This window comes from Microtus pennsylvanicus, chromosome 8 (assembly GCF_037038515.1).
Source record: "Microtus pennsylvanicus isolate mMicPen1 chromosome 8, mMicPen1.hap1, whole genome shotgun sequence".
NCBI classification, from domain to species: Eukaryota; Metazoa; Chordata; class Mammalia; order Rodentia; family Cricetidae; genus Microtus; species Microtus pennsylvanicus.
This window is the reverse complement of record NC_134586.1, coordinates 10,070,609-10,092,603: the sequence shown is the minus strand read 5'-3', so window position 1 is coordinate 10,092,603 and position 21,995 is coordinate 10,070,609. Positions and strand designations below refer to the sequence as shown.

The window sequence follows — 21,995 nt, the reverse complement described above, 5'->3', positions numbered from 1 at the left end:
TTTAAAACAGCAGAAAAGAACGAAGGGAATTGACATTTCCCTAGATAAAATTCTAGGTGAGGGGCTCTTTTCTGACCCTTAGAAACAAGCTAATTTGGATGAAAACACACTCTCCATGTGTACTACAGCAGCCTTAAGGGCTTGGGACAGGTTACAAGACCTAGGACAGAGAATGGAATCATTTATCAAAGTTAAACAGGGTCAGAGAAAACCCTTTAATGACTTTTTACAAAGACAAACTAAAGCTATACAAATAGGGATGATTGGTATTTGTGATTTACTGTTTTTAGAAAATTGTATTGGTACTGTTTATTGTATATTGATATATTAAATATTAAATGTGAATGTTCCTACCTCTATTTTTGTATAAGAGTATGCTTATAACTTTGTCTATATTGTATTGATACATCTACTATATCACAATGTACATTTCTATCTCTGATACTGTTTATATAATGACATTGTTTACAGTTGAAGATCATTGTCTTCATATATTGCACAGTTGTTTATTCTCTTAGTCTTCAAGTTAGATAGGTATTGAAAATTATATGTTTGTCATATTTATTTTTAGGTTAATCAGGTCTTTTAGATACATAGAGATTATATTTAATATAGATAGTATAATCTTCAGCCTCTTCAAAGAGCTATAGAAAATGGCCTTGAATCTAACCTAAAATTCTGTGCCAACGAGACACAATTACTCCTGGCAATGCCACTCTACTCCCAAGAGAACGTTGAGCACCAAAGACACTCCAATGGGAGCTTGTCTTCTTGACAGAACTGGCCTTTGGGTTAAGAAAAGCCCATACCTCAGCTACTGACAAAGATATCAAACAGGATTGTCTTATCTTGCCAAGACAGGGTAGGATAATTCTAAAAAAGTTCCTTGCCTTCAGTTATGTTAGGCCTTAGCCAAAGTTGGTTGACTCAACATTACAAACGAGACTTTGGATGATTGCCCAGGTAGTCAGTTGTCTCTGTCATTTGCTGCACATTTTGGATATCTCTTGTTTGTTAAATAATATTTATTCCCTTCTCAGATCTTTGACGGAGTTAAAGATTATATAATTGTAGTTACTCTCTACATTATTTAGACTCCTTGAGATAAAATGTTTAGCAAAACTTTTGTTCTCAATATTGTTTGTTATATTTATTATTTGTTATTATTTTATATAGTTGTATTTGGTATAGTTCTGTCTTATTTAGACAAAAGCGGGAAATGTAGGGATAAGCCCAGCCCATTAGGGGGCGTGTTTGCCTCGGGCTAATGTTTACATATAAATCTAGCGAGTGAGCCTGCTGCTCTCCATTCTGCTTCACTGTTCTCCGCGGGAACCGGTGGTTCTGTAAGTCTATTTCCCCATTAAAGCTGTATATATTATTACAATCTCTCTGAATTCATTTTCTCCATTACACAGGGTACCTGAGTTTACTTACCTCTGGTGGCTCACTCCAGCTCCTTGGAGAGCCAGCATTCCCGTTTAGCCTTTGCAGACACTCATAGGCACAGAACCATACACAAACACACAAAAACTTCATTAAAAATGACAATAAACTTTTTGAAAGAATCAAAATAAGTACCTTACATATCCCCAAATGTCACTTGGTCCCAGTAATTGATCAGATACCAAATACGTGTTGTGAGAAGATGAAATAAAATAATCTTTTAATGGCTGATTCATATCTTGGTACACTGTTTTACACTTGTCTTTAAATAGCAGGCATTCTGGTGAAAATATGTATCTTGCAAAACCTTCAAATGACATCTGTCCTTCATTCTTCACTATAAAAATAAGTAAAAAAAGATATAGATATACCATTAATAACTTACAACTTTTATAGCTCATTTATAAATCTAATGGCAGAGCGCATTTATAAAATAGATATTTAAAATTAATATTAATCTATTTCTAAATCTTTCTTGGGAAATAAATTCTTTTTATCTATACTATGTATCTATACTATGTGGCTTTGATTGTATAGACACCTCATATATGCAGATGCCTGCAGAGGCAGAAGAGGGCACTGGATCCCTTGGAACTGTAGTTACAGATGGTTGTGAGCTAATATGTAGGTGCTGGGAATCAAACTCAGGTCCTCTGGAAGAGCAGTAGGTGCTCTTAACCGCTGAACCATCTCTTCAGCCTTGAGGAACAAATTTTTCTAGTTCCTTTAGTGTTACCATATCAATAGCCAAGCATGTATTATATTATTACCTTTGATTTCCCCTTGATCTTGTAAATATATGCAAGTACGTCTGTTATAGATTAATGAACTTCTGTGTTTGGATAGCTGTTCAAAAGCAGACCATTGTGATACCCAGAAACAACTCCCATTAACTCTCCAGTCACTGCCCAACTCAATGCATGGAGACATAAAAAGTTAGCTTTCTTTCTTGGACTTTGTATGGATGGATTCACACGGTGTACTTTTTGTTATTTTGCATTGTCTCTAAGATTTTTAAAATTTTAATTTATGTGTATATGCATGTGTCTAAGAGTGTGTCTGTGTACATGAGTATATGCTTTTTTATTCGTGTGTGTGTGTGTGTGCCTACATATATGTAGGTGCCTGTGGATGCCAAAAGAGGGAGTGAGGTCCTCTGTAACTGGAGTTAAAGGCAGTGTGGGTGCTGGAACCTAATGCCTGTCCTCTGCTAGAGCAGCAACTGCTTTAAACCGCTGAGCCTTCTGTCCAGGCCAGTACATGGTTGTCTGTCTGACTGTTTTGTTTGCATGCTTGTTTACTTTCGTTGGGAGGTTTATTCTTGTGGTTATAGTAACACATGGTCATTTCACTGCTTCCTATGGAATTCTACTGTGCAATGAGCAAGGCTTCGCTCATGCTTTCCGTCCTTCATGAGCGTGTGATTTCCCATGAGGAGCTGTCCCAAAAAGTTCTTCTGTAAACCACTAGTCCATGTCCTGGTGTGTGGACATGCATTTCTGCTCTGTGCAGAACCAGACTGCAACCACCTATAGCTAATTATCTCTCAACTTTTTCCTCACTGTAATGTGCACTGAAATCATAAGCCTGGACTCTTGATCCAGAAAGTCAGGCATTGAATGGATTTGCTTGTCATGTGATCTGGAGGATGCTGGTTAGGCTGTTAAGTAGCTAGCAGATGAGCTACCCCATGTAGAGGTTTTAGTTCTACAAATGCCCATTGCTAGAGTGTCTGTTGATTTCTGTTCAGCTCCAAAGGGAAGTGGCAATATAGATCTACTTTAGATGAGAGTTGGGCCTTTCTCCTCAGAGCCTGGGCCTTTCTCCTTAGAGCCTGGGCCTTTCTCCTTAGAGCCTGGGCCATTCACTTTAGAGCCTAGGCCGGTCACTTTAGAGCCTGAGTTATTCACTTTAGAGCCTAGGTCGTTCACATTAGAGCCTGGGCCATTCACTTTAGAGCCTAGGCCGGTCACTTTAGAGCCTGAGTTATTCACTTTAGAGCCTAGGTCATTCACATTAGAGCCTGGGCCATTCACTTTAGAGCCTAGGCCGTTCACTTTAGAGCCTGAGTTATTCACTTTAGAGCCTAGGTCGTTCACGTTAGAGCCTGGGTTATTCACCTTAGAGAATGGGCTTACACTTCAGAGCCTACGCCTTGTCTTAGAGCCTGGGTCATTCACTTTGACTACTCCTTTTACTTTTTTTTTAATAAACAAGATAGATTTTAATTGTATCCAAGGTTGTACTCTCTTTCACATTCTCTAATTGACTCTGAGGACTGTGAACTCTGCAATGGAATTTACCCAGCCTTGTAAAGATTTCTGAGTGTGTTGATAAAGGCAACCTGGAAAGGTCTTTCCCCAGATTTAGCATGCAGACATTATTTTACTTGTGTTCTAGGAGCATCATGGACATAGAAGTGCTGAACAATTTTCTCAAATACCATAATTTGAAACACTTATCAAGTGTGCACAAGCCTGGGGCTTCTTGGTCTTAGAAACCAAGTGAATTTCTAGGAATTAGTTCTGAAGATGACAAAATTTAGACAAAAAGAATGGTGTGCTCACATGCCAGCATTAGCACTGTTTACCAAAGCAGAACAAATAGTGGGAAGGAAGAAAATGGAAGCTCAAACTTTGAACATTGCCAAGCGGCCATTAAAAATGTGTATCTTAAGAACACATAGTGATATAAGTCAGGCAAAGTGAACGACAGAATGGAAGTCAAAAGACAGCTTCAAAACATTGTCCCTAAAAGAAAAGCAAACAAAAAAATCCTACTGCTCCTATTTTAGCCAAAATATAAAAATCTAGAAGAAAACACATAAAATTTTGTAGACATATAAACTGCTTCAAAGCCATATAAATTCAAGAATAGGGGGATGCTTCAGAACAAAAGCATCATGCACCATAACAATAACAGTTTGTATTAATTTATTCATGGAATTTGGCTTGTAATCCTTTTGAGCTACTGAATAATTAAATAAATGTATTTAATAATAGAATAGAAAATATGGGACTAAGGAGATGGCTCAGTTGGTAAAGTGTTTGCTGTTCAAGCATCAAGACCTGAGTTCAAACTCCAACATTCATGTTAGAAATAAAAGACATGTCTTTAGTCCCAGCACTGTAGAGACAAAGACTTGAGGATGCCTGGGGCATGGTGGTCACAGCCCAGGCAAATTAAAAAAAAAAAAGATTGTGGGAGAGACCCTACCAAAGCAATTGAGGAAGACACCCAAAATCAACCTCGCACACATGAACACATACACACGCGGTAAGAAACAGAAAACAAAATCACTTTGTGTTACTTAAAACCACAAGATGGAGAGTTCACAAAATAGCTTAGTAGGCAAATTACTTGATGGGCAAGCTTGGGTTCTGTACCTGGAGCCCATCATAAAAGGAGAAAACCAACACTGAAAGCTTCACACATGCTCTCTCCTCTCTCTCTCTCTCTCTCTCTCTCTCTCTCTCTCTCTCTCTCTCTCACACACACACACACACACACACACACCAATTAGATATTTTGCAAATACTTTCTAAAGCTATCAGATTGTGATGACAATTGATCTCAAGGATTTTGAGACACATGACAGGCTGACATGAGATGAGATCAGGGAGCTCAGCATCACTTGAGGACGATAAGAGCATACATAACATTGGCTTTAAAGACGTGAAAATGAAGACACAACTCCATGGTGACAGTGTCGATCACTATCCTTTCGTGTATTTAATTTGCCACCCAGAGATAAGCATGCCAGTGAGACGGTTTTTATGACACTAAGTCACTAAGTCAATGCTTCTGAAAGAGCTCATCTGCAAATGACTGTTTCCGAACAACAGCTCCATAAAGAGCTTTAGCCAGACCATCCATCACCTCACAGCATCCTTAGGGAGAGCTTGCTATTAAAGGAAGAAAAGGTCAGCTGAACTTTCCAGCTAGTGTTGGCAACACAGCTGTTAGCTGCTTTACCTACTGGTGCAAGCTCTTTATGTTTTTGCAAAGCCAACAAAGGTCAACAGTGTTCGAGCCAAGCTGTGACTAGCCCTACACTTCATCATGTCAGCAAAGCGTACATGGTCTTCTCAATATGCATGATGCCGTCCTGCAGCTCCAGCCCTAATTCTGGCCTCCAAGGTACTCTGTGATTTACCCATTACCTTCCCCTTGCAACTCAACTTCTAAGCACCCTCATCAGGAAACATTCTCCTTGAAATAAGATCCAGTTTACACAGGGACCCTCAACAGGTCAAAATGCAAAGACTGAGAGATTGTGGCATTGCTCAGCCCTAAAGGGCATTTCTATGTCAAACTGATATGTAGTAAGCACACTGCCACACACACCCATTCCTCTGACACACACTCTCTTTGTGACACATTGCCGTGCCACAAGTGTGAAGCAACAGGGACAGTCATGGGCTGAGACCTCTAAAAACATGGCCCAACGTCAGCCTTTTCTTGTTATAAGCTGATCATCTCTGGGGTGAGGTGCAGTGAAGGAAAGCCAGAATGTCTGTATACAACAGAGTTGATGAAAAGGGAGGCCATGATTTTGTACATCTTCTATTATTTAATTCTCACAGACCAATTTCACATGCCCAGAGTTTCTTCTTAAGCATACTCAAAGAGCACAATAAAATGGCAGGCTGCCTATAATTGTTTTGTTTAAATAAAACAAAATATCCACAAGATATCATCTTATCCAAAAGATATCATCGTATCCACAAGATTAAGACACCTTTAAAATATGTGTGTTTCTGTGTGCATATTACTTTAGAGTATGTGTGTGTGCATGTATGTGCACATGTGTATGCGTGTGTGCACTCATGTCATGGTACAAATATGGAAGTTCAAGACCACCTTGCAGAAGTTCATTCTCTCCTTCCACTGCGTAGGTTCTGACATCAAGCACAGGCCATCAGGCTTGGCAGCATGTATCTTTAACAGCTGAGCCACCTTACTGTCCCTTCAAGACACTTTTCTTTATAGGCACAAGTAATAGAGCTGTTGTCTTGCTTTAACAGTAATGGAGCCAAACACTTCAGAAGGGAATCTAGTCAACAGAGTGGGGATGGGTATCATTGTTGTACATTATAGCTTAAGAAAAATATATATGTATACCTCCTATGAAATACAAAGACAAAATTTCTACTTTCTAGAAGCTCATCCACCCCCAATATTTTAATTTGATGATCATAATTTACAAGAGCACTTTATGTATGAATATGCCATTAGGTTTTAACTGGAAACAGAACTTACTTTCATCAATAGGCTCATACTTTTTGATGATCTCTGTTGAAGCAGAGTGATTTATCTCCAGTTCATACTGCTCTTGGGTTAAAAACTCAGTCAGATTGTTTTCTGAAAGAATCTTCCGGTTTTCAGAATACGTGTTGAAAATCTCAATAATTTCTTCTCTGTGGGTAATACTCCGATAAATGGCTCTAAATTCTTCTATGGTGATTTTCCCTTGTTTCTGTCTGTCATTTTCCTACTAAAAAAAAAGGGACTGGTGGGCTCATGGTGGAAAAAAAAATCAAAGATACAAAGTAAACATACACATATTCATATATCGTATGCTAATCCATAAAACTTAAAGCATGTTGGATCCTAATTGAAGATAAAATGCATCACCCTGTGGGGAGTGATGCCAAAGTCAGGAAAAGGTTAGTAGCTGGTCGAGTCAGAGGAAGAAGAACTGAGTGCAGGGGCAGATAAGAATTTCAAGATGTTTTTCAATTATGTATTTCCTTTGTGTACTCCATTCCCCTTAAATTCCTTTTTAAGGCCAGGCCAGGCCAGATCATGTTCGTGCGCTACCAATTCATAGTCTGGACCATAAATGTCAGATACAGTCAAGATCATGGTAGACTGTTAGAGGCTGCGGTCATTAAGAAGCACCTTGAAAAGAAGTCTCAACAGATATAAGATTTGGTTCAAGGACATAGGTTGGGCTCAGGTTTTAAAAGTAACAAAAGCACCAGGAGGTCCTGAATCATAAAAATGCCTGACCAAAACAGGAAAAGCAAAAAACTCAGTTAGGGATTCAGCTCAGCTTGAGGGTGTTTACAGACCATCTATGAGGCTACGAATTTGATTCCCAGGACCACACCAATCTGGTCTGGCCTGTGAGAGCAGGAGGGTCAGAAATTCAAGGTCAACCCCTGCTATAGAGCAAGTTCAAGGCCAAGCTAGGTGACTTGAGATTCTGCCTGAAAATAGTAATTAGAAATTTTAAAAATAGAAGTGGGGTAGTTATTTATTGGCTGTTCGAAGACATGTAAAATGGCAGAAAATGCAATTCAAGTAGGAAATGGTGAATACATGATGAAAAACAGTCATCGGTGAAAGAATGAAAGAATTCAGAAGGACAACTTTGCAGAGATTGTAATCACAGTAACAGAAGTATCATGCTGCAATCAAACAGAGATCCACTGGGCCACAGAAAATTCACCTGAGGAGTTACGATTCTGAAGAGGGCTTAGAAAGCATACTGACTCTCTCATCACAGTGTAAACACCTGGATACAAGGAAGCCCCAGCTTGGCGGGCCAACGGGTTGAGGTAAAATGTTTACAGAAATGACATTGTCTTTCAACCCCCAGAGGGTGGTGGTAGTTTGGAGACAGGAATTAAAGTCTCTGAGCCTCTCATTTTTATCTGAGAAAGAGGAAAAGACAGTCCTACCTATGCCATCAGCCTGCTGTGGGAATGGGTAATACACCCCAGATGGTGGAACTGAATAGGGGGTACTTGCCACATATTAGCTATGTCTGTTCCCTCATGTTCTTTAGGCAAGCTGTGTCTCATCTTTTGAAGCTTCTCCTGTGAAGTGCACAGCATCGTAGAACCCCTGGGGTACAACAGGAGACAGGCACACTGGAAATCACCTCTTCATCTCACTGGGAAGAGTTCAGGGGTGATTATCAGAGAATTTGCCACAAAAGGGTCGAAGAAGCCATCTGAGCTGGGACTCAAACACGAAGAGCATCCTGTCAGTTCAGAGAGCAGTGCTGCCCCACTCAAATAGCAGCTTGGAGAGGCAGGGTCCAGCTACCCTGGCGAGGGGGAAGGAGAGGGGACAAGCTTTGGAGCAGAACCACTATCTGTGCTTAGACCCTGGGTCTCAAAAGTACTGGAAACAAGAAGCGCACCTTAAAATTAAACAAGCTCAAAATTACACGTTTTGTCACTGAGTAAACTACCAGAACACCAATATCGGTTCTAAGTTCTGGAATGTGAGGTTCTTAAACAGTGGCTATTGTAGAATTAAAATAATTTTGTTGTTACTCCATCCCAATCAATTATTCATTAAAAATCTTAATTGAAAATCAGTAAAATTCAAAGTGGGCCTGTAACTGAGAAAAGTTTTTGTTACGCTGGATTATATAAATCAAACCTCCTGCATAGCAACATGAAATAGAATGTGCGTTACCTGCTGAGTAAACACAAGTTTTGTTACATTCAACCAAAACACAAACATGCTCATCTTGAAAGTTCTCTGCTGACTTTTTTAAGTGTGTGTTTTCGGAATAAATGAAAGCTGCCTTTTGGTACAATAAAAAGCCGGAAGAAAAACCAAACAAAACCTCACAAATCCACATAATTGTTTCAATTGATCAAAAGATAATGGTGGGCCACAAATTAACCAAAAAAATCAAAAATAAAAGCTCCAAAAGATAATTAGGATTATACCATTGACTGAGGGGCAGCTCTCATAATCGGGGGAAATGAAAGAAGAAGCGGTTTCTTAGCAACAATTAGGGAAAAACAAAAGACATGAGCAAAAAGGTTTAAGCCTGATGCTGAGGCACAGAACAGCTAGCACTTTGGATAGTGCTGTGTTAAAAGCTGCATAAAAACTGTCTCCAGTCCTGTCAATGTACAAGACTAATCCTGAAATCATACAGACTTGAGTTGAACGAACACATTCCATTGCACAAATTAATCATGCATATGCACAGAAAAACCCCCTAAAATGAAAATCTGGTCATTTCACCCATCTTCTAAATGATCTCTGTTTCCCTTGTCTTCAAGACACCCGACATGTATAGTTATGTGTTGTCATCGGTCCCTGAAGACGGCAGTGGCAGCCTCTGCTTTGTCATCCTTGTGCCTCACACAGCCGGTGTCCTGAGTTGGTCACTGTTTACACAGCATAGGCACTATGCCAGCCCCTATGTGGTAGAAGCTGTTCTCCTAGTGTGTGATGCCGTCATTTGTCTTATTAACCTGCTAGCTAATCTGTGCAACACTGTAGAAATCATTGCTATGTTCCATATCTCTTCCCCAGGTTGCATTAGGCATCCATCTTCTAGATTTGCCTCAGTCAATGAATTTGTTTCTTACATTCTTGTTATTTTAAAGAGTACTTCCAGCCGGGCGATGGTGGCGCACACCTTTAATCCCAGCACTCGGGAGGCAGAGGCAGGTGGATCTCTGTGAGTTCGAGACCAGCCTGGTCTACAGAGCTAGTTCCAGGACAGGCTCCAAAGCCACAGAGAAACCCTGTCTCGAAAAAGCAAAAAAAAAAATAAAAAATAAAAAAATAAAGAGTACTTCACTGAGGGTATTCAGAATCATCGTTCATGTAAAAGTTTTACATATACCAAGAATTTCTCTGAATTAAAAATATTTTAGTACATTTATTTGTGTGTGCATCTGGGTACATATACGCCTCTGCATGCACGTGGAAATCAAAAGACAATCTTCAAGAGTGGGCTCTTATCCTCCACCTCGTGGGTTCTGAGATTAGACTATCAGTCTCAGCAGCAAGCTCCCTTATCCAATGAGCCGTCCCATAGGCCGTCTATCACCAGACAGACTCGTTACAAAGAGGGGAAAAATAAAATCTTGAGCAGCTAACTGGCAGATTGAGCAACTCACACATAAAGTTCTCATACAGAAGTGCCTATAAACCTTGTTACAATGGATCAAATAACAAGTGAAGGGATATAAAGGATTCTTCTGTTGTCTACTAGAGAATGCAGCAGAAGAGAATGTGTGCAAAGGAACAGCAAGGTCAGAAGGCAGAATTAGCAAGTCAGCCGGGCAGGATGAAAGTGGTTGTGGCTTGCGGATGGAGATGGTGGAGGAGTGGGCTATCTCTATCCGGCTCCTAACTTCTAGTCAATTCTATACTGTGACTATATTATTTATCAAGAAATGCTTGACATTTTTCTAGCCAAAAACTTTATGAATATCCATTGTCTACATAAGGAAATTTAAATTCTGAGGTCTACCCTTTCAGAACTCCACTATCAAGTCAGGTGTGCTTACTCATGCCTATAATCTTAGCAGATCAAGAGTTCAAGGTCATCTTCAGCTGCACAAAGAGTCTGAGGCTTCTGTGAACCACATGAAACTGTTGAAAATTAGAACAGGAGAGAAGGGAAGAAGGAAATGAAAGTTTGGAAAGAAAGAGGAAGCCAGGTGGTGGTGGTGCATGCCTTTAATCCCAGCACTCCTCGGGAGGCAGAGGCAGGTGGATCTCTGTGAGTTCAATACCAGCCTGGTCTACAGAGCGAGTTCCAGGAGAGCCAGTGCTGTTACACAGAGAAACCATGTCTCAAAAAACCGAAGGAGAAAAAGAAGAAGAAGAAGAAGAAGAAGAAGAAGAAGAAGAAGAAGAAGAAGAAGAAGAAGAAGAAGAAGAAGAAGAAGAAGAAGAAGAAGAAGAAGAACTGGAGGAAAGGAAAGAAAGGGGGAGAGATAAATGGACAGGAGGGAAAGAAAAAACAAAGCCACTTTCCGTTTTCTGGTCCTAAGCCACTTTTCACTTTTCTTCCCAAGTCCCTCCAGGCATCCTTCTCCAGCCACATTTGGTTACAATGTCATTGATAAACTTTCCTGCTGTGCATTCTGTATACAGGGCTTCTCACTCCTTCTTTTCTCTTTAAACAATGCTACCCGCACACTTTACGGAGTCATTTTCCTCCCACGGTCCATGTTCTCGGGGACATTCATCACAGTCTGCTCAGAGGAAGTTCAGTATTCGTTTCTCTCCTGAGAGAACCTGCCTCCCTCCTTCCCCCACTGCTCAGACTTTCTAAGAGAGCGATGTATTCATCAGTCCTTGGTAACTACCTAGAGGAGACCTATGTCCTGTAGGAACAAATTCTTGAAACTCAAAAGCATACAATTACATACTTGACTGGTGAGCAAAGGTATGATCCAAGACTAGGTACATGTATTGAAGTCACCTGTAATATTGCTTATAAAATATTATAATGCTATAAATTAAAGACCATTACAAGACAAAGCAATAAATCTTTTTGTAAAGGCATAATTAAAAAAAAGTTTAATGGGTTGCTGTTCAAGCCATTTCCCAATAATTCAACCTGTAGAAAGTACTTCAGATATATTGCCAAAACCATACACTTATATTTTTTTACCAAAATTTATAATAAAGAAGTCACTTTGTAAGAAAGTAAATTTATGCCATAATCTATATCAGCTCCTTAGGAAATCAATGTATTTTAAGTTATTCCTAATGCAACCTTATTCACTGCTTAGTAAGGCCATTTTTGTTCATGTACAAGGTATATTCATAAATAATATTTTATTTATGACTAGAACAATCTGATGGAATTAATATCCCCATTTCAGAGACAAGGAAATTTGTTTAAGAAAGTTTTGGTTTGCAAAAATAGTAGCTAAGCCTAAAATCTCTATACTTGGAGACATTGTCATATTTTAGTCACCCAAGTCATCTTTGTTTCATTAGACTGAATTCAACAGAAAGTATATGGAGAAAGGAAAACTTAATAATTAGATTTCAAGGAGAGTTGGATGCTCTGGACTGGATATATGGCTCAATAAACAAAGCATTTTCCGTGAAAGTATGAGAACAGGGACTCCAAGGGCCAGGACCCACCAAGCAACCTGGGATGGCATGACAGCCTACTTGTAATCCCAATCCTCAGGAAGCTGAGACAGGCTGATGAGTTAACTTCGTAGAATCTGCAAGCTCGGGTTCAGTGGGGGATGAAGCCTTGGTAAATAAATAGATGAATAATCAAGAAGATGCTCAATGTCAACCTCTGACTGCTCCATAGATGCCCCCACATGCAAACATGGATACACGTATGCATGTATACAATGTATATACATACATGCATATGCCTAAAAGACTTGAATGCTCAAGCTGATTAAAGACATACAAAAAATTCACTCAGCCAGTACACATCCCTTATCTTTTTATTCAATCAGCCTTTGACTAGCAATTTAGCCTAACACGATGAAGAAGCAGAAGGCCTAGAATTGCTTTCACAGTGAGTTTACCACAGTCATCACTAATGTTTCTAAAGTTCTCAAGGTCATGGGATCGTTTTTTAAAGGTTTTTAAAATGTATTCTAAGCAGTTTCTGTTGGCAGAGGCTGCTTGTCCATTTCTGCTGCTCAGACCCAAAATAATCACACTGAAACTATATTATTTGCAATACTGTTTGGCCAATAGCCTAAGTGTCTTTCAAGATAGTTCTTTTATCTTAAATTAACCCATTTAATCTATGTATTACCATGTGGCTGTGTCTTACCGGGCAAAGTTCTGGTATCTGTCTCCTCCAGCGGCCTCATGGCTTCCTCCTGACTCTGCCTTCTTTCCTCCTCTATTTGCTTGAAATTCCCACCTTGTTCTATTCTGCTAAGCCACTGGCCAAAGCAGCTTTATTAATTAACCAATAAAAGCAAGCATATTCTGTCTCTAGTTGCATTCATATATTTATGTGGGGGGGTATGTATCACAGCACGTGAGGTCAGACGACACTTGCAGGTGTCAGTTCTCGCCTCCCACCATGAGGGTTTCAGGAGGAGATCTCAAGTCAACAGACTTGACAGTAAGTGCCTTCACCCAATGAGACATCTCCACTGGTTCCCTGTGCTCTAATTTTTGTGAACATTGTTGTCATAGTCACACCAAAAATATTTTGCCTAACAAAATAAACATGTAGACCTGCCCATGTCTGAGCAATAAAATTTTCCAGAGACCCATTTCCATACTTTGACAACTGCTAAACATTCTATAAAGTGCATTGGATGTAGCACGTGCTTTACCCAGTCCTGGTTCAGATCATCTGTGTCTGGAAGAGATTCCAAAGCAATGTAAGGATGTACGGATAGCGTTTACATCAGCACACATTTGATGTTTTAACACAGTGCTTCCTCCACGTGTATTGTATGTGAAGTCCGTTAAACGGGGAAAATCATGATTTTTCCCCCTCTTAGGAGATCTATTAGCTAGAAAATTTTATGTGTGTAAGTCTTGTGTGGGGAAAACTTTTTATATTCCTCAGATGTGGATTTAGACATGAATCTTCAAAACAAAATAGTGTCTGGAAGTTCAGTAACCCTATCTATCTAAATTAGCCAAGCCAGCTTTTGTTTTTCTTTTTTGCATAATTCTCAAATAAATAAATGTCAGCTTTTGGGACAAAGTTCAACTGAAGCTTGGTCTTGTTCTATTCAGGATCATCCCCTCTGCCCCTGCTGCTGACTGATGAAATCAAGTTGAATCCTTCTTGCTAGTTCTTTAAACAAAATCTCAGTAGAATTTCTCCCTTGGAATAAGTGAACTAAGAATATTTCTTCAGGTTACTCATTGTTTAAATTTTCGTTCTGGGCCATAAATGACAAAGGAAAGTTTTACTTTCCTATACTTAGAGCCAGTGAGGTGGCTGAGCAGGTAAAGGAGCTTGTCACCAAGTCTCACAACCTAAGTTCAACCCCCAGACCCCTATAGTAGAACAAAACTGACCCTTAAGGCTCTGTTGTGATCTCTACATGCACACTGTGGCACATGTGTGCACACATATTTGCTTGCACACACACACATAAATGTGACCATTTTAAAAAATTGACACGTTTAAAATATCAACTTAAAGAGTATGCTGAACACCATATATATGTCCATCCCATTCAAAGGTGTTCTTATTCTATGGGTGTGCCTGAGAGATAGACAGACAGGCAGACAGAGAAAGAGAGTAATAAGAACAGTCAACATAAAATCTACTCACAAAATTCTATGACTACAATTCAATTCCCCATGCTACAGGCACTCTTCCGTAAGTACACCTCAAGGATCTTTTCCCATTGTAGACTGACGCTGTCTGTACCCTTTGACTAATACTAGCCAGCTGCCTACCGCATTGGTCCCTCCCAACCACCGCTCTGTCCTTTCCTCCTGGGAATTTATCTCAGATCCCTCACATCTGTGCTATCATAAAATATTTGATATCCCTTTGTCCCACTTCTCGCACCTAATTCCTCTTCGGGGTTTATTCATGTTATTGTGAGTGAGAAGAAGCCTTTGTTTCCCTGGGGAGAATCACCCCACATTATTGGATATGCCATGTTTTCTTTACCCATTATTACATTGGTGAACACTTCAGCTGCTTCCAATGTCTTGTCTATAAAGATACACTGCAGTAAGCATGGGCATTCAGGACAAACACTGGAGTTTGTCTACGGTCTTCTCGGGAATGGAGGTGTGTCACACAGTGGTTCTGTTTCAGTTTTGGGGGTCCTCTCCATGATATCTTTCCAATGGCTGCAATGATTTGCCTGCCCATGAAGAATGTGCAGGATGTCTTTTTCTCCATGTCTGTACAAGCTCTTGCTGTCACACATGCGCATTCCATTCTACCAGCTGTGGGTGGTGTCTCCCGTGGTTTGCTCTGCACTTCCACATGGCTAGTGGGGTTAGGCACTTTTCGGATACCTGTTGACTATTTGCATATTTTTACAATAATGTCCATATGCCCCTTTTGTTTATTTTTAAGTGTCACTACCTTTGTCCTCTACTGCATTTTGTAACTGTGTTTTAGATATTAACCCCTTATCAAACATGTAGTCCACACCTACTTCCTCTCACTCTGAAGGTTGCTTTCTTGGTTTTCCACTCCCTTTGTTATGCCAAAGCCATTAACTGAGTGTATTTTCATCTTCTTCTTTGTCTTCATTCCCTGTATTTTTTTAATTAATTAATTTATTTATTTATTAAGGATTTCTGCCTCCTCCCCTCAACCCATTTCCCTCCTCCTCCTTTCCCTGTTTTTTGTTCGAGTAACCAGTATAAAGACTGATGTCAAGCGGATTTTGCCCTAGAGTGTCTTCCAGGAGTTCTCTAGTTTGGAGTCTGACATTTACATCTTTGATGTGTTCCTGATGGACTTGGTGTGCAGCCTGAGAGTCCGGTCTAAGATTTTGCATATGGATATCCAGTCTTCTCTCTGCTGCTCATTGAGGAGACTCTCCTAAGCCACTGAGTGTGCTTAGCATCTCCCCCGAAGACCACAGACAGTGTAAGAACAGTTTATCTCAGGGATCTCCCTCTTGTTTCATTTTCTTGCACACCTATGCTACAGCTTTGGTCTTTCTCAAGATATGTTGGTTATACAAGGAAGGTCTTCTTTAGTCCAATTAGAATTGTAAGCTTTTTTTTCTCACTATTTGGAGCTGGGGAGAGAGACAGAAACTGCCCTGAATCTGTAGATTGCCTTTGTCAAAATGAACACATCAACATAAAATGTTTCAATTTATTTCTATATTTTAAATTTTCTTTTGTTCGTGTTTCATAGTCTTGAACAAGTGTTTTATCTCCTGAGATAAATTAATTCTTAGGTACATTATTCATTTTGATATTAATAGAAATGAAACTGTTTTCTTGCTTTATTCTGGCTTGATTCACTGCTGGTGAGTAGAAAGGCAATGATTTTTGCACCTGATGCTGTCCCGATGCTGTGTCTTGCCAATTTGCTGAATTTATTTATGCTGATAGATTTTTTTTGACAGAGTCCTTCATGTTTTTTCCACATAAGATCATCTGTGACGACTAGAGACCATTTTACTTCTGCCATTCCAACTTAAACATGCTTTCTTTGTCTTAACTAGCTTCCGTGGCTGGCATGTCTTACTCTTAGAGTTTTAAAGTAGAAGAGTTGAGATGGGAACCTTTGTTTGTTCCAGCTCACAAAGGAAAATCAGCTTGAGAGCTTTCTTCTTTGTTTGTTTAGATTTTTGTTTTGGTTTCATTTTTGTGTCTTTTGTTTCTGGTTTTCTGTTTTTATCACTGTGTATGTTGGTTTTCCATATATGAACTTTGCTGTCTTGAGATCATTTCTTTCCTTGACAACTGTGTGTGTGCATGGATGTGTACATGGTCATATGGATGTGAGTATGTAGGTACACATGTGGGTACCCATATACACATGTGTGCTTGTAGGCAAAGTTCAGAAATAGGTGTCTTTCTTAGTCACTTCTCCACATTGTTTTTAGATAGGAACTCGTCATGAAAATGGGAGCTCACTGACTGTCTAGTCGGGTAGCCTCAGGGATCTTTCTGTCCCTACATCCCCAGTGCTGAGATTTCAAGCTTGTACTACCATTTCTGGATTTTTGCAAGAGTGTTAAAGATCCAAAATCGGGTCCTCAGGTCAAGTGCCTTTCATACTAAATTATCACTCCAGCTCTAAGAGTTATTTTTAGATTGGAAAAAGGTGTTCATTTTTATAAGGCAATCAGGTAATTTTATTTTATCCTTCATTTTGTTAATGAGAGTAGATTCTGTATATTGAACCATCCTTGCATGTAAGCAGAAAATCCCATCTGGTCATGGCATAGACTCCTTCTTGAGGGTTATTAAATTTGGCTTGCTAATATTTTGCTGAGAAATTTTGAATTGGTGTTCATCAAACATGTCTTGTGATATCCATGTTCAGCTTCTATACCATGATTTTTCTGTATTTATAAAATAGCATTATAATCATTGCCTCTTCAGTTAAAAAGGGATGCATCTTGATCCCTTTGAAATCTTCACCTACAAAGTCATTTGGCTGGGCTTTTCTTTGTTGACTATTTCACATTATTAATGACTAGGGGTCTTGTTTTGTTTCTTACTGTTGATCTATTCAAGTTTTCTAATTCCTTTTGATTCAGATTTTGTAGGCTGTGTGAATTTAGTTATTTTTCCATTTTCTATAATCTAGTCGATCTGCAGCTATGTGGTGGTTCCCTCATGGTGCTCTTTATTTCTGTGGGGCCAGTTGTAATGTCTCCTCTTGTGTTTAAAAATCTACTCATTTCTGCCTTCTCTCTTTTTCTTTCTGTCTTGCTAAGGATTTGCCAACTATTTAATTAATTACTGTGATTATAGTCTATTATTTTTTTTCTTTTCTTAAAGCAGATCTTATATAGTTCAGAGTAGGACCAAACTCACTAAAAAACTGAACTCTTGATCTTCCTTCCTCAGGCTCCCAAATAAGATTAGAGACACTCCCACAAGCAGCATTTTTGCCAATCTTTAGTATTGTGTTCCTTCTAGCTTTTTTTCTTCTATGTCAAAAACAAAAAACAAAACAAAACAAAAAAACAATCAAGCAAAAAGCCACTACCATTCACTTTTTATATTTAATCCTAGTTCAGTCGTCCTAATGTTGATCTTTTTCCTGGATCTGGTGTGTCAATTTCTATGCACTCAGTAAATTTCAAGCCAATGTCCTGGTATCATTTCAAAACTTAGTAGCCATATCTGTATTCTGTTTCTAAGATACTGATTTTCCACATGTATATTTAAACACTTATTTATGTACCTGAGTGTTGTGTATGTGTGCCACAAACTTAAAGGCACCTGAGTGGAACTCGAGTGAGACACCGTGTGCATGCTGGGACCCGAACACAGGTCCTCTACGAGAACAGTAAGTGTATTTAGCCAGTGAGCCATCTCTCCAGCCCCGTGTGTATTTCCTAAAGAAGCACCCAAATATCTACTAATGTCTACTTACACTGTAGCAAATCCCTCCTAGATTGGAGCAGACAGGGAGAGGGTATCATCTCACCTTAAAAATTTGTTTCACGTGAGCAAAGTTGCAACGAATATCAAATTTTTCAAGCAACTTGTGAGTATTTTCAACGCCGATTTTTCCACCTCTAAATTCTTCCTGGATCTTGGACAAAAACCATGTATGAAGCAGAGGAAGTTAAGGAAATTCTCAAAGTAAGTCACTTACTGAGGCTTTAAAACTCTTTAAGAAATAATCTGTATTCAGTTTTAATGAATTGTCTGTCCTGTGCTCAGACAGTAGCAAATAAATATATTCAGAACCAAATAATATTGTTACCAATATACAGTACAGGTATAAAAGATGTAAAAAGACAGATACCAGTGAAAATGCAGAACAATGTATTTTTCATACAAAACCCAAGACATAAAGCTAGCACTTGGAAAATTCACTATACAGTCATTACATCTTATTTGCCTGGAAGTCTGATCCTGAAATCTCCTGGACTCCAACATTCTCCCACCCACCTGACCACCCTCATCTGGAAAGATGAGCAAAATGACACTTAGTCTTATAGAAGACAGAGCATTAAATAAGTTCATAAGACATTATTAAACATAGGCTGGCGTGCTCAATTGTGACTATGACCAATTTAATTACTACACTAGTCAAATGCCCTGGCACAAGCTTGCCTCAAAATCAGTTCAAGTACCTTCAGAAAGGATGACAAACATCATAATGTGGTCTGGGGGCACAGTTGAGGTACTAGTATGTTCTCTTAATCATGTTTGAGGCCCTGGGTTTAATTCCCGGTGCCACATAAACCAAATGTGGTGGTGCATGCCTGTAATTCCAACACCCTGAAGGTGAGAGCAAAGGGATCAGAAATGCAAGGTTCTCTTTGGCTACGTGGCCAATTGGAGATCAGCCTGGGCTCCCTGGACTACGGGAAACCTCATCTCAAAACTACAAAACGAAGCTACAATAAATTTATATTTGATTTGAAAAGAGAAAGTCGAATAATCAAGTCTACTTACTATATGCAGATTAAGTTCAAAAATTAGGATGCCCCAACTTGAAAAAATAGATTAAAACAAAGTAATAGCGTGAGCTATAGTCATGGAAGCTCCAGGTGAGAGTTGCTCCATTTTCTGCTCAATTTTAAATTGTTAAAACTAACAACTCTCAAACTTAATGACTCTGACTCAATATGAAATAGTGCATTTTCTTATAGCAGTAACAATAATACAAGAATCTACGGAAACCCAGAAAAGCTCTGAACTGTAGAAATAGGCAGAAAGTTCATATTCAAATAGTAGATGCTTGAATTCAGAACTCTGAAAAGACTGACGGCCGCATGAACACGCAGAATGGAGAGCAAGAGCAGGAATGGGTCAGAGAGATCTGGATGGATATTTTGCTTCTGCGTACTCATGATGTCGCGTTTCCATGTTTTCATGATCTATGTCACGTGTCCTCCCATAGAGGTCTCTCCGCCTAAGGTGTTGTCAGTTGATCTAAGAAGTAGGTCCTCCTCTCTGTGATCGTCATCAACTGTTCTCGCTGCTGCAGCTTTTCTAAGGAAAAGGCAGAGAACACACACAAAGGGGGAAAACAAAGAGAAAATAAAACATGAAAGATGTGATCCCTGCATAAAATGTCTGGCTTCTTATGTTCTGAGAACTTTCAATCCCACTGGCATTTTCAACAAACTCCATTTGTTTCTATTTTAACGTGTGTGTGTGTGTGTGTGTGTGTGTGCACTTTCCATAACGCATGTGTTGAGATCAGAGGACAACTTGCAGGACTCTTTTCTCTCCTTCCACCAGGGTGGGTGTGGGGTTCAAACTCTGGTTGTCAAGCTTGGTAATAAGCAGCTTTACTGGCTGAGTCATCTCTCAACCCTCATATCTCATTTTACTTCTCCTGGTTTGTTACTAATCCCTCAAACCTTTCATCACAATGTTCACCCAGATGGGTGGGGCAGCTCTGCTAAGGACCTGAGGGGAAATCAGTGCCCTGGGACAGCTGAAGAGACAAGACACTGTCCAGCATCAACTATAAACCCCAGGCAACTTCTCCAGACCACCCACAACATATCATGGATGTAAAAAAAGACACACCACTTGCGAAGAAGACTCTTCCGGAAGCAAGTTCTTAAAACCTTCACAGTTGGTATAGCTGGTGGGCTGGGTGACACGGTGTCAGGTGGCTATCATTTTCTTCTTCGGTTCTGAGCATGCATTGTGACATCATTTGAAGTTTCATGCTTCTCTGTGACTTCACCAGGAGACACAGAGCTTGACAGAGTGCCCATCTTCTTGCTCACACATACTGATCTTAAGCTTAAATGATTAACACCTCGAAGGGCAAGGTGTCCCATGGATCGCTTTCCCACCCTGTGAACACCACTTGTTTCAGAAGCTCTGCTTCTGCTGCAACTAGACATGTCACTCTGTGTCTTGAGTAGGAAAGAGAAAGAAAAAGTCATCCGCAGACTCTTAATCCAGGCTCCTCCTGGGGAGTTTGTGAACGCCTTTGATGATCTCTGTCTGCTTATCCGCGATGAGAAGCTCATGCACCATCAGGGTGAGTGCGCTGGCCATCAGCACTGCCAAAAATACTGCGTGCCACTCTGCATCGATGGCAACCCAGTGCTCCTGTCTCACCACAATGTGATGGGTGACTTCCGGTTCTTTGATTATCAGAGCAAACTTTCTTTCAGGTTTGATCTGCTTCAGAATCAGCTGAGAGATATCCAAAGCCACGGAATCATTCGGAATGAGACTGAGTACCTGAGATCTGTTGTTCTGTGTGCCTTAAAACTCTACGTAAACGATCACTACCCAAATGGAAATTGCAATGTGCTGAGAAAGACAGTCAAATGCAAGGAATTCTTAATTGCTTGCATCGAAGACCACAACTATGACAATGGAAATTGTTGGAATGGTATTTGGAAGTCTAAATGGATCTTCCAGGTAAACCCATTTCTAACCCAAGTAACTGGACGGATTTTTGTGCAAGCTCACTACTTCAGATGTGTCAACCTTCATGTTGAAATCTCCAAGGATCTGAAGGAAAGCCTGGAGGTGGTCAATCAAGCCCAGTTGGCTCTCAGCTTTGCAAGGCTTGTGGAAGAACAAGAAAATAAGTTTCAAGCTGCTGTCTTAGAAGAACTGCAAGAGCTGTCAAATGAAGCCCTGAGAAAAATTCTCCGGAGGGATCTTCCAGTGACTCGCACTTTGATTGATTGGCAGAGGATCCTCTCTGACTTGAATCTGGTGATGTACCCCAAGTTAGGATATGTCATTTACTCCAGAAGTGTGTTGTGCAACTGGATCATATAAAGGCTTGCTCTTGGCCATTGTCTCAAGCTAAATGTTTGGTTTTTTGGGGAGTGGTACTTGAATGTAGCTGAGAGGTTCTTGGACTGGTAATTAGCCTGTCATGAGTCGCATGCAATCCTAAAGAGGGGAAAGAATAAGAAAAATCTTATAGGGATAGTATTCACAACATGGCATTATAGGGGAGGGGGTAAATACATTCCATAATGTTAATAATGGTCATGTCACAAATTAAGAAATTCTTATTAGAGCCTAAAGTAACTTGATAATGTGAAGGCGGCCATGCTTAAGACTGTGATTCCTGTGTGTGTGTGTGTGTGTGTGTGTGTGTCTATGTGTATCTTTGCATATGCTTGTGGGGGTGTTTGTGTCTGGTGTTTGTGTGTGTGTGTGTGCCTGTGTCTCTGTGTGTATGTCTTTGTGTATCT

General features: G+C 39.8%; 2 protein-coding genes across 2 annotated transcripts in view; one reads left to right on the top strand and one right to left on the bottom strand.

The window, feature by feature from the left end:
* Plcz1 (phospholipase C zeta 1) overlaps positions 1 to 19,674 on the bottom strand; it is a 55,822-nt gene extending 36,148 nt beyond the window's left edge. The window contains exons 1-4 of the mRNA XM_075981917.1: positions 19,640 to 19,674; positions 18,281 to 18,404; positions 6,709 to 6,940; positions 1,582 to 1,783 (exon numbers count right to left, since the gene is read on the bottom strand). Of these exons, the coding sequence (XP_075838032.1) occupies positions 1,582 to 1,783; positions 6,709 to 6,940; positions 18,281 to 18,404; positions 19,640 to 19,674 (593 nt within the window). The remainder of the gene's footprint in view (positions 1 to 1,581; positions 1,784 to 6,708; positions 6,941 to 18,280; positions 18,405 to 19,639) is intronic.
* A 996-nt stretch (positions 19,675 to 20,670) lies between these two features.
* On the top strand, positions 20,671 to 21,570 carry Capza3 (capping actin protein of muscle Z-line subunit alpha 3). Its single transcript, XM_075981916.1, has one exon. It carries the CDS (start codon positions 20,671 to 20,673, stop codon positions 21,568 to 21,570), a length of 900 nt encoding a protein of 299 aa, XP_075838031.1.
* Positions 21,571 to 21,995: the final 425 nt, after the last annotated feature.

Excerpts from the sequence above, each read along its gene's own strand:
- Capza3 (XM_075981916.1), top strand. The coding sequence starts at position 20,671 with ATGTCACTCTGTGTCTTGAGTAGGAAAGAGAAAGAAAAAGTCATCCGC.